Source organism: Dromiciops gliroides, chromosome 2 (assembly GCF_019393635.1).
Source record: "Dromiciops gliroides isolate mDroGli1 chromosome 2, mDroGli1.pri, whole genome shotgun sequence".
In the NCBI taxonomy this organism is placed as follows: domain Eukaryota; kingdom Metazoa; phylum Chordata; class Mammalia; order Microbiotheria; family Microbiotheriidae; genus Dromiciops; species Dromiciops gliroides.
The window spans coordinates 512,940,166-512,952,894 of NC_057862.1; the positions used below are offsets into that span (position 1 = coordinate 512,940,166).

The 12,729-nt window shown below is 36.6% G+C and overlaps 1 protein-coding gene across 1 annotated transcript in view; it reads right to left on the reverse strand.

Annotated features, from left to right (window-relative positions):
- The window catches only part of CSMD1 (CUB and Sushi multiple domains 1), a 2,580,735-nt gene that overhangs the window by 989,089 nt on the left and 1,578,917 nt on the right, over positions 1-12,729 (reverse strand). Inside the window, 1 exon segment of the mRNA XM_043985743.1 lies at positions 9,808-9,885. Coding sequence (XP_043841678.1) covers positions 9,808-9,885 — 78 coding nt within the window.

A 12,729-nucleotide genomic window follows, 5' to 3' on the forward strand; every position in this document is an offset into this window, starting at 1 on the left:
GAGTTGTACTTCTTAGACTTTCTGCCTGGGGAAGCTTGGGTAAATCTTAGGTAAAGCCCTCAGAGCAGTAGGTGGCATAGTAGATAAAAGTACAGGGCCTGAAGTCAGCAAGACTCATCTTTCTTAGTTCAATCTGGCCTGCGACACTAACTAGCAATGTGACCCTGGGCAAGTAATTTAACCTTCTTTGCTTCAGTTTCCTCATCCATAAAATGAGCTGGAAGGAAATGGCAAACCACTCCAGTATCTTTGCCAAGAACATTCCAAATGGGGTCACGAAGTGTTGGACATGACTGAAATGACTAAACAAATCCCTAGGCCTCAGTTTCTTTGTATATAAAATGAGAGAATTCAACTAGATGGACTGGAAAGTCTTTCTGCTCTAAGTCTCAAATCTTAATGATATACAACCCAAGACAGTTTTCAAAAGGCTATTAAAAAAGACTGACCAAATGTTGCAAATCACTAATATTTATAGAACTGCCCAATAAAAAGATCCTTAATATTCACTTAACACCTTGATAGATTTTTATTTCTTTAAACAGGAAAAAGAAGCATCTAGTATTGTAATTTTTTCTCTGTATGGAAAATCCCTCAACTGATAAAGATCAACAACCCAACCATAACATTTCTTCAGAGAGCTACCTGGAGCACTGAGAATTTAAGGGACTTACTCATATTCACAAAGCCAGTATGCATCAGAGGCAAGATCTGAACCCTGGCCTTCTTCATTCCAGGACTATTACTGTATCCACTATTGATGAATGAATGTTAAAGCATTGATTATGCACTTCCTATATTCAAGGCCCTATCTTAAGTGCTGGGGATACTACTACAAAAAACAAGATAATATATCCCCTCAAAAACTATATGGGAGAAGATAATACATAAAGAGGAGCTAAAAGGGGGTGGAGGAAAATGGGGGGATATGAAAATACTGTGGCATGATTTGGAAATGGTAGGTAAAAAGTGAGGTGATGGCCAGAATCCAGGCAAGATAAGGCAAAATTTCTCTATTATACCTTAGGTTCAGGGAGAAGGGAATGAGAATAAGAGAAAGAGTGCTGACATGCAATCAATCTTACAGCAAATCTGAAAACAAAAATGAAACTAAAAACAGTTGGTGCTGAAGACTTTATGGAAGACATAGAGACAGATATGATGTTGATGGAGCTGTGGATTAGTTTAACCATTCTAGAAAATCGTTTTGAATTATGTAAAAATGGCCACCCAAGTATAGAGCAATTCCACTCCTAATCCCCAAGGAGATCCAAGACAGAAAGAAAGGCTCCATCTACACACCCAAATAATCACAATAAAGTTTTTGTTTTGGGGGGTTTTTTTTTTGTTTGTTTTTTTATGGTAGGAAAAACAAAAACAAAAACCTGGAAACAAATTGGGTGCCCATAAAATAGAGAGGACTGCTGAACATTTGTTCAGCATGTTCATCATTTGATGGTACATGAACATAATGGATTATTGTAGCACCATAAGAAATGATGATTATGAAGAATTGAGAGAGATTTTAAAAGTCCAGCCTAGATTGAAGCAGAGGAAAGAAAGTTGATCCAGGAAAATAATTTACATACTGAGTTCAATGAAAACACTAAAAGGTAACAGCTCCAATTAAGGGTAATAATGAATTCTGGTCCCAGACACTGGGACCACCTTTTTCTTGGTCTTAAGTTTGATCTTTTTCAAAGAACTGTAGGACTATTTGTATCCAAAATATTGTTTGCATTGATTTACTTTGTCAATTAATTTTGCTTAACTGTTTTTCTTTGTTGAGAGTTTATACACATTCTAAGTTTATGTGTATGTATGTGTGTGTGTGGGGGTGTCACTAAAAATAATTAACTATATTTCAATTAACCTTTATAAAATAAAGATTTATTTATCAGATTTTTAAAGCAACTGAATACAATGATTTTAGGAGTCCTGGCTCAGCATATAATTAACTAACATTTGGATTTTATTTACCTGGCAATAACAAATATTTAAATAATATTGGTTTAATAGATTACATCCCACAGAGCTACAAATAATCACTTAAGAGGCTCAAGACTCAGTAAGAAAAGCTACTGGTCCAGTTACTTAGGCAGATGTTAATGGCAAACATCAGATCCTGATTGTGTGTGTGTGTGTGTGTGTGTGTGTGTGTGTGTGTGTGTGTGTGTGTTTAGTGGATCTGTATTGCTAGGGAACAGCAACAGATCCAAAAATAGATAAAGAATTAACATGTCCATAATGCTTTAGGTGTTTGGGTCAACAGTAGCCTGAGTAAAAAGGTCGATTGGAAATTGTTTTTCTAGTGTTAATAATAAAAAGTGGTATTTATATAGCATTTTAAATTTGGCAAAGCATTTTAATGCATTCACACTCCATGCTCACAGCAATCCTATGAAGTAAGTGCTATTGATAACAGCATCATAGATCTAGAGCTAGAAGGAACTACAGAGGTCATCTAGTCAAACCTATTCATTTTCTGGAAGAGTAAGTATCCCCTCTTCTCCCCTCCCCACCTCCCACCCTGAATCAGGAACCATTACAGATTCCTGAACTCTTATTTGCCAGTTTTATAAATTCTTAAAGCACATAGTGCTGGCTACTATGGGACAAAATATAAAAAAAAAAAATATACAATCCCAGGCTTCCATTCTACTGTGGGCTTGAGTTGTTGGATCCAGATAAGTAAATAGAAAGTAATTTGCTAAGGAACAACTAGGGAAAACAGGAAAGGATTCATAAGGAGGACACATCTTAGCTCGGCCTTGAGGGAGATAAGGAATAAATAAATGAGGATATAGTTCATCCCATCCAAGGAGACAGAGCATTTCTATGAACATGCAGGGGCTAGAGATGTAATAATTAATGTGGACAACAAGTAGTGAAATTTGGCTGGAATTTAGAGTATATGAAGTTACATAACATGAAGGCTATAAATATAGGTTGATTTTAGACTCTTAAAGACCTAAAGCCAAAACTTAAATATCTTAATACTATACCTTAAATATCTGGAATTGCAAATGCTTTTCAAGTAGAAAAGTTACATGCCAACAGGATGTTTAAGTAAATTATTTTGGAAATTTTATGGGAGGAAGACTGGAGGGGTTGGGAGAAGAGAGATATTGGAAGTAAAGAAATTAATCAGGAGGCTATTAAAAAATCCAGCTCAGTAATAATGGGCCTCTGAATTAGTGTGGGATCCATGTGATTATAAAGAGGAAGATGAATGTGGTAAAAAGAGAAGAGGACCTATAACACAGCCTTCGAGATTATAGCCATGCTTAGGAGGTGGAAGATGGATGATGATCCAATAAAATGATAAATTTGGAGTGGTGAGATTGGAAGAAAGGTATCAGGTCAAGTGATATAGAAGCCACAAGAGAAAGTAACAGGAAGGGTCATGGTCTACAATATCAAATGCTATGAAGAACTTGAGGAAATAAGGATCTCACAATTAAGAAACCGTTAGCTACCACTTTGAAAGCAGCTTAAATAGACCAGTGAGTTCAGAAGGTAGACTATAAAAAGTAAAGAACATAGTTTGGGGTAGATGATAACAAATGACCATGAGAAAGCTGAACTACTCAATTTTTATTTTAATTTTGTTTTCTCCTCCAAGGAAAATTATTCTTTGAATTGGGAACGGTTGAATAAAAAGAAATAGCATAAAGTAGACACATAATATAAAGAAGGTGATAGTCAAGTGACATAGTTATCAGGCCCAAACACACTGATCCTTAATGAACTGAAAGAACTAGCAGATGTGATTATTGAGTCTCTGACAGTGATCTGTGGAAGATCTTGGAAAATCTTGGATAATAAGAATGGTATTACAGAACTAATAAAGACTGAATCACTAATCTGGAAAAAAGTAAAAGAGGGTTGTATCTGCATTCTTTAGACCAACATGTGAACAAAAAGGATGGTATGTGAGTATACAGAAAGAGAGGCAGTGACTTCATCAGGAAGAAGTTATGCAAGACAAATTTCTTCTTTTTGGATAGCTTATTAGGCCACTGCACTATGAAATTGCTGTCAATGTGATATACTTGGGCTTCAACAAATGAATTTGATAAAATCTCTCCTGCTACGCATATGGACAAAGTTGAGAAATATGGACAAAACAAAATACAGTTAGTTTTGGAACTGGTTGAATGATGGGGACCCAAGAGAAGTTGTTAATGACTTGATGTCAACTTGAAAAGAAAATCCTTTCATGAATTGTATCAAGTATCTTTCTTACTTCCTCTACTGCTTAGCATTTTTATTACTTACTTGAATGAAGGCAAAGTTAAAATATTACTAATTTTTTGGAAACTATAAAATTTGGTAAGATGGTAAACTTCACATAAACTGTGGTGACATAACATTCAAGTGTAATATGATGATAAAATATTATATATACTATTTATATAATATATACTATATGCCCTATAATATTATATAATGATATATTATATATACTATAATACTATATTATGGTTAGGCCAAAGTCTGTGCAAGCTTGGGAAAAGCAATCCATCAAGGTCTGCAATTCATGCTCTGAGTGACAGGCAAGTGCAGCATCATTGGCTAAAAGCAGGTCTCTAATGGTGCTACCTCTCACTCTGGTATTGGATCTCAGACGTGAAACTCTGGCCTCCAGCCAACCGTGAATGCAGATAGATGCCATCAGTTGACGAACCAAGAGCATGACCCAACAGCATGGAGAAGAAAATTCCAAACAGCATGGGCGCAAGCACACATCCTTGCTTGACTCTGCTGTTTATGCTGAATGCTTCAGAGGAGAGAATGAGGCTATGGAGTTTATGAGGGCAACCAATTCTCGAGAGAATTTCGAAAAGACCTTCTCTGTTAACCATATCAAATGCTTTGGTCAGGTCTATGAAGGCAATGAAGAGGGGTTTTCTTTGTTCTCTGCACTTTTTTTGAAGTTGGCGAAGCGAAAAAATCATATCAATAGTTGCCCTCCCTACTCGAAAGCCACATTGCATCTTGGGGTAAATACAGTCAGCAAGTTTACACAGTCTTAGCAAGATGACCTTGGCAAACATTTTCCCAATGACACTGAGAAGTGAAATTCCTCTGTAGTTCTTACAGTCACTCCTGTCTCCACTGTTCTTATAAAAAGTAACTATATGGGCATCACGCATATCCTGTGGCACTTCACCTTCTTTCCAACACAGGCACAACAATTCATGCAGGGACTTTAATAGGATGTTTTAGAGCATTTGATCAATTTAGCTGTGATGTCATCTACACCAAGAGCTTTTCCACATCTTAGGGAGCTAATTGCATTCTCAAATTCCTCAAGTGTGGGTACATTGTCCAACTCCTGTAGTACAGGGAAGGACTTGAGGACTCTGGGAATAGACATCGGCATATGGGAGGAGATGGCCAAGGACTGCGCCTGATGGAGTTCAGTACTCAGGAGCAGCTTGCACACAGCTGAGATGGGCCTTCAAGCTCGGGAGGAAGAAAAAAGAATGAGATGCAGGAACCAACGGGCAACAGAGAGCGCAGTTTTCCGATGTTCTCCTTGCGGCAAGAGCTGCGGCTCCTATATCAGACTGCACAGCCACACTGTGGCCTGTGGCTCTTCAAGGCGCTGATCCATGGTCATCCACCCACGACTGGTGGAAGCCTACTACTACTACTACTATATTATATATGTGTGTGTGTGTGTGTGTTTGTGTGTGTGTGTGTATACATATATATTTTCAAATTATAGTTTGGAACATAGATCCAAAAGAGACCTATAAGTCTAGAATAGACTGAATTGGTAGGGAAAAAAGAAATATATTGTGGGATGGCAGTATGAAGCAATGAAAGAAAAAATAATTTGAAATTAGAGCTGCTGGATTCAGATTTTGCCTCTCTTACTTCATACTGATATGGTGTTGGATAAGTTATTTCACTTATCTGAACCTCATTTTCTTTGTTTATAAAAATGAGAAGAATTTAATTTTCAAAAACTTAAGAATTCTGTTTTAAGTTATGACCAAGTGATTCTAGAAGGTTCATGACAAAACATGTTAGCTGAGGTTAGTCAACAAACATTGATTAAGTGCTTATTATGTGCCAGGCTCTGCTAAGTTACCAACCCAAGACCAACAGAGGTGATGTACTCAAGAGTGCAGATTGAAACACATTTTTTTTTCACATGGACCATGTGGTAGTTTGTTTGCCTTGACTATACATAATTTTATAAGGGTTTTGGTTTCCCCTTCTTTTTTAGTGGGTGATGGGGAGGTGGGAGGGTGTTAAAATCAATTTGCGTTTGGGGCAGCTAGGTGGCGCAATGGATAAAGCACTGACCTTGGTTTCAAGAGGACCTGAGTTCAAGTCTAGCCTCAGACACTTGACACTTACTAGTTGTGTGACCCTGAGCAAGTCACTTAACCCTCATTACCCTGCAAAAAAACCCCAAAACAAAAAAAACAATTAATAGAAAATAAATTAAACAATAAAAAGAGATGTTGGACCAGATTACTGAAGTCTATTTATGATACTATTGTTAGGCTTGTACTTAGATTCCAGTAGTCAATATCACAAGCATAAGTAGGGGAAGCAAAAGTAGATAATTTATCCTATAAGACTTTAATTGACTGCAAACTCCATATAAGTCAACAATGTGTCAAGATATCTAAAAAGGTAAAGCATCATGCTATATTACTATGTATGAATAGATGTAGTTTATACAGAAAGAGGGAAGAAATCATTGTCTATACTCTTCACAGCTTCAATATATACCTGAAAGAGGCTTCATAATACAAACTTTTTTATCTGTATGTATGTCATATGTCCTTCTTCATATATAAACTTCATTACTGTATACTGCATACTGATACATAGCAGGAATGCTCTATGAAGGGGGTACGACATTTTAAGAAAGACAGAGAAAAGTTGGAATGTGTCCAGGAGAGAATGAGATAATGAAAAGTCTTATCATGCCATATGAGAAGATATTGAAGGAATTAAAAATGTTTAATTTAGAAATATAAGTTGTGAGAGGGGAAAAAAATCACCTTCCAATATCCAAAGAGACAAAGTGATTAGACTTGACACATTTGGCCCCAGAATGCAGAAGTACATGCAATATGTGAAGGTTGAAGAGATCTCTAGCTTTCTTCTCAATGCATGTATAAATTTCCTGACAATTAGAACAAAACAATTTGAAACGGGTTGCCTCAAAAAGTAGTGGGTTCTTCTTTAGTAGAAGTATTCAAGCAAAAGTGTAATGACTTAGTTGGGAATGTTGTTAAAAGGATTCATGATAAAGTAGGGCTGGAATTAATGATCTCAGGTATTTTTAAGCCTAAAATTATCTTATTCTGGTTTTGGTTTAAAAAGTTATTGGGCGTGATATAAATGATACTTTCAGGGACATTGTCAGTGAAAGAGAAAAGAGATATAGGCAGATAGAATGATGACATTGAGGCTGTCAATAAATCTTCATTCAGGTTCACCTATCTGCCCTGAGAGGTCCCAGGATTGTTCTTTCTTTCCTTTACATACTTAAAACTGAACATTTTGTCAATATCCCTATTTTGGGTGCTTTTGTTTTTTTTAATCTAAAGTTATTAGTTTTTTTTAAAGTGTTATTAAAATTTTAACATATACTGATTGATCTGAAAAAAATAAGTACAATGCCTGATTGAAAAAAGATCTTATAGTTCCATTCTGCCATCTAATTTTTCTCCCAGAAGCCATCTATTTGGCATTCTACCTATTCCTTTTAGATTAATACAAAAGGGGAATCTGATTTCCTAATTTGCATGGTGTAAGTGTGTGGGAGGGTTGTATTTAATCAAAAAATGATAGATTTGGTGATGAAAGAGACTTTAGAAGCTCTCTAGAATAGTCATGTCATTTTAAAGCCAAGGCAAATGGGCTCCAAGGTTAAAGGACCTGCAAAAGTCATATACTTTGTAAATTTCAGAGGTGGGATTTGAATCTAAGTCCTCGAACACCAAATCTATTATTTTTCCACAAATACCACACTGATATTCCCTCCCCCACACCCCATTCACCTACCCTGCCATTTCACTATCCAAAATATTAAGGAAAAGTATGTGGAGTTGGATGATACCAGACTCAAGATTCTGGGATCCAAAGAAGTTATGAGAGAATGAGAAGAAAAAAATGGCCCAAAAATATGGGCCTCAAGGGAGTTCACTGATAAAAATGTAGTACTTATGATTGCTAAGTATAGATGGAGAAGTAAAAGATATGAAGAATTTAGTTCATGGAGAAGAAACAGAGGAAGATTCTTTTGTGCAATGCATCAGATTTGAATACAGGGGTTTAGAGAAGAAAGTATCTGAGTCTCACTCAAAGAAGCTTCAGTATCAGTCCTGTCCTTGCCTATGACTGAAGGTTTTTGTCCTAGATTATGGATTTAGATAAGAGCAAAAAAGAAGCATTGGTAAAGAAATACAGGGGTTCTATTAAGAGAAGCTTGAGGGGCAGCTAGGTGACACAGTGCATAAAGCACTGGCCCTGGATTCAGGAGGACCCAAGTTCAAATATAGCCTCAGACACTTAACACTTATTAGCTGTGTGACCCTGGGCAAATCACTCAACTCTCATTGCCTCACCAAAAAGAGAGAGAGACAGAGACAGACAGACAGATAGACAGACATCACACTAGCACTAGGCAAAAAAAAATATGAAAGGGTGTTGTTAGCATCCTTTTTTGAGGAACTGAAGGGAGAACTACAGGCTGAGTAATGTGATGGCCGCCATCTAGTATCTCCCCAAAAAAATACATCTATTATGTCTATATATTGTGAAATGTAAATGATTGAGACTATACTAGATGATAGAGAGATCGCTTCTCCCTTTCCCTGATAGGACTTATTTTTAGGGGTTCTGATACAAATATCATTGCTTTTGATGATATAATAAACAATTCATTCTTTCAGCCTTGTGAACCTATATAGTTAGTTATAGGTTGTGCTAGGCACTACAGTCTAGCATGTAGTTTAAATCCGTATTTCTCAGATAATCTGAGTATGACTGTATGTGAGGCAAAGAAGCAGAAGTTCTCCAAAATTGACCCAGATCATCTGTGTCAAAGAAGACTGTGACACTTGGATTACCCTTAATTTAGAGAAATAATAAAAGGAACAACAGATCCAGCAGGGTGAAAGAACATTTTTGTTTTGTCTGCTGTGTAAACCTAGTCCTCTTTTCCTAGAAAATATATTCTGTAACGATTGGAGTAACGCCACCTGCTGGAGAGTTACTGTAGGAAAACACCACCATGAGGAGAAGGCATCTAAGGGCAAGCCATGTGGTCAGGTCCTTGGCATCAGGAAGTGATGTTTGCTCCTGGGTACTGTCAATCAAAGCTATCAACCAATTAGCTTGGAGCTGTGTGTGTGTGGGGACAGGACATTTCCAGTTTTCACGTGGGCTTGTGGGATGAAGAAGGGGCGGTTCTCTCTCTTTTGTGAGGATTCTTGTGGAGAGTGGAGCAGGAGACACTAGCTCCCCGAGATAGGCAGCTGAATCTAGGCCTTTCTCTCTCTTCACCAAATTCTTATTCTCCTTAATAAATGCTTAAAAGTCTAAACTCTTGCTAAAGCTTCTAATTTAATGGCAACCACTCATTAGATATTTTAGACTGTATAGCTAGAATTTTAGCCCCTTACAATTCATAAGCGGAAAATTTAAGAAAAGACAAGATGGGAAAGATTACATGTAGTCCTTTTCCTCCTTAGTGGTTGCATTCTTTTTATCCACTCTCTTTTAACAAACATACATTCTCGTAAAGAAAAAAAAAATAGTACTTACAGACAGAATTTTTATGATTATTGTCCTTGTTGGGCAGCATCTTGACTCCTCTTGACTTCAGTTCAATTGCCTTTTTCACTGAAAGACACAAAATAAGATTGTCAATAGTGGCAGCCTAAGACCTGGAAATAAATATAAATACATACTCACACTCACAGATACAAATACTGCATAAAATAACACTCAATATTCATTTTAGTACAGTTCAAGGATAGTAACCACTGGAAAATGAAATCAATCCCAAAAGACTAATGATGCAAATGCAATTAAACTTAAAGTCTTCCAAACAATGAACATAAGTCCATCAAGCTGAAAGTTTTAATTTTAGAGCCATAATATGACAATAATATCAGGAGTAGCTCATCATAAACATTTGGGATAGCCCATTACACAAATTTTAATTTCACCAAAATAATTATAGAATTATCCTGTGAGCATGTGTCTACTGTCTAAAAATCTATCTTTGATGGTCACCATAATTATTACAAGAATGCTATCATCACGAAAATCTTCCAAAGAATAATATGAGCCATACCAAAGATGCCAGAATAGTCAATTTCTGACCTGTCTGTTTGGCTTACATACAAATAGATGATATACCCAAGTGGTCACTGTCCTTTTACTACAAGGGATTTTATCGCCCTTCTTTTCTCTTCTCCCCACTGGAATCAGTAAATGTTCTCTTCCTTTGTCCCTAGCCTCCACTTAACTTCGCATGTCAGAGTCCAGCAGCAATAGTGAGAAGAGATAACAGAGTCTATATGGTGAGTGCCTCTGTGGTTAACTAGAAGGAAAGATAGAAAAGGAGGGGAAAATCCTACCTACAACCAATTCTTCCACTGATCATCAAAGACTTCACTTTTTTTTTAATAAAATACTCTAGTTCCCCTGCATTATCAATGACAAAGGGGGATGAGAGTGATGAGGAAAAAGGAGAGAAAGGAGGAAGAGAAGACATAGTAGTAATAGTTGTAATGATGCTAATGGTGGTTATGATAAAAGTACTGGTAGTAATGATAATCATGGTGGTTGTAGTGGGAGTGGTGGTCATAGTATTAGTACTTATATTTAATAATATTTACTATTAATAAATAATAATTAGTAAATAGTAGTAAATTTAATAAATAATAGTAATATATAGTGATAATATGTGGGCTAGAATGAGATGCAAAGATCTTTTTTTTCTGGCCTTTCAAATTAGAAATCTGAATGTCTCTTCTGAAATAAATGATGTTATATACAATGGCTAATTTCCACAGCATTATTAGACTGCTTTAGATATATAATGAATTGAATAGGGTTTGTTCTTCAGACTGACTTGAGATCCTAACTACATGTAATAACTGTTTCTATGACAAAGTGCATATCAAATTTCCAATGACCAATTTGCAAGTAAAGGTTTAGAATACAATAGACTATAAGAGGGCTTAGCAAACCATAGGCCACAGACCAGATCTGGCTACTTCCTTTTTCTATACACCTTAAAAACAAAAAGCTCATGGGACATACAAAAACAAGCTACCAGATGGATTTTGCCTGCAGGCTATGGTTTAACACTGCCCACACTTGAAAGTCTGAGTAAGAATAGTCCTTTAATTAACTTCCATAATGCCATAAGGAAACAGAGGTTCAGAGAAGAGAAGGAACTTGCCCAAGGTGCCATAAATAGTATATAGCAGAGCAGTATTTGATTTCAAGTCCTGATCTTGGCTGCACTGGTATTTTTGTTCAAACTTTTTAATTTATTGCAATTAAAATTATCCATTTTACTCCTTGTTTTGCTTTCTATCTCTTGTGTGGTCATCAATTCTTCCCTTATCCATAGATCTGAATTAGAGGTAGAATTTTCTATGCTCCCCAAATTTGCTTATGATATCACCCTTTATGTCTAAATCATGTACCTATTTTGACCTTATCTTAGTATACAGGGTGAGATGTTGTTCTATAACTAATTTATGACCAACTGCTTTCCAGTTTTCTAGCAATTTTTGTCAACATACACACTCAATTGGGTAGAGTAATCTATCTAACCCTGCAGGAAAATAGGAGGGGAAGGGCATAAAGAAAGAGGGGCAAAAGAAGGAAGGGCAGATTGGGGGAAGGGACAGACAGAAGAAAATCCCTTTTGAAGAGGGATAGGGTGAAAGAAGATAAATAATAGAGTAAATATCATGTGGAAGGGACTAGGATGGAGGGAAACAGTTAACAATGGTAATCGTGAAAAAGAAAAAAGGGAGGAAAATTGTACAAAAAAAATTTATAGCAACTCTTTGTGGTACCTAAGAATTGGGAATCAAGGGAATGTCCATCAATTGAGGAATGACTGAAGAAGCTGTGATATATGATTACAGTGGAATGGTATTGTGCTATAGGAAATGACGAACAGGATGATCCCAGAAAAACCTGGAAAGACTCATATGAACTGATGTATAGTGAAGTGAGCAGAACTGGGAGGACATTGTGCATAGTGACAGCAGTATTGTTTGTTGAGCAATAGTGAATGACTTAACTACTCTCAGCAATACAATGATACAAGGCAATCCCAAGGGACTAATAATGAAGCATACTATCCTCTCCCATAGAAAGAACTGATAAAGAGAGCACTTATGGATTTTACATATATAACTTATATCAGATTGGTTGCTGTCTTGTGGAGGGGGGAGGAAAGGGAGGGAGGGAGAAAAATTTGGAACTCTAAATCTTATGAAACTGAATGTTCAAAAACTACCCTGGGGCAGCTAGATGGCGCAGTGGATAGAGCACTGGCCCTGGAATCAGGAACACCTGAGTTCAAATCCAGCCTCAGATACTTAACACTTACTGGCTGTGTGACCCTGGGCAAGTCACTTAACCCCAATTGCCTCACCAAAAAAAAAAAAAAAGAAAGAAAGAAAGAAAAAGAAAAAGAAAAAAAAACTACCC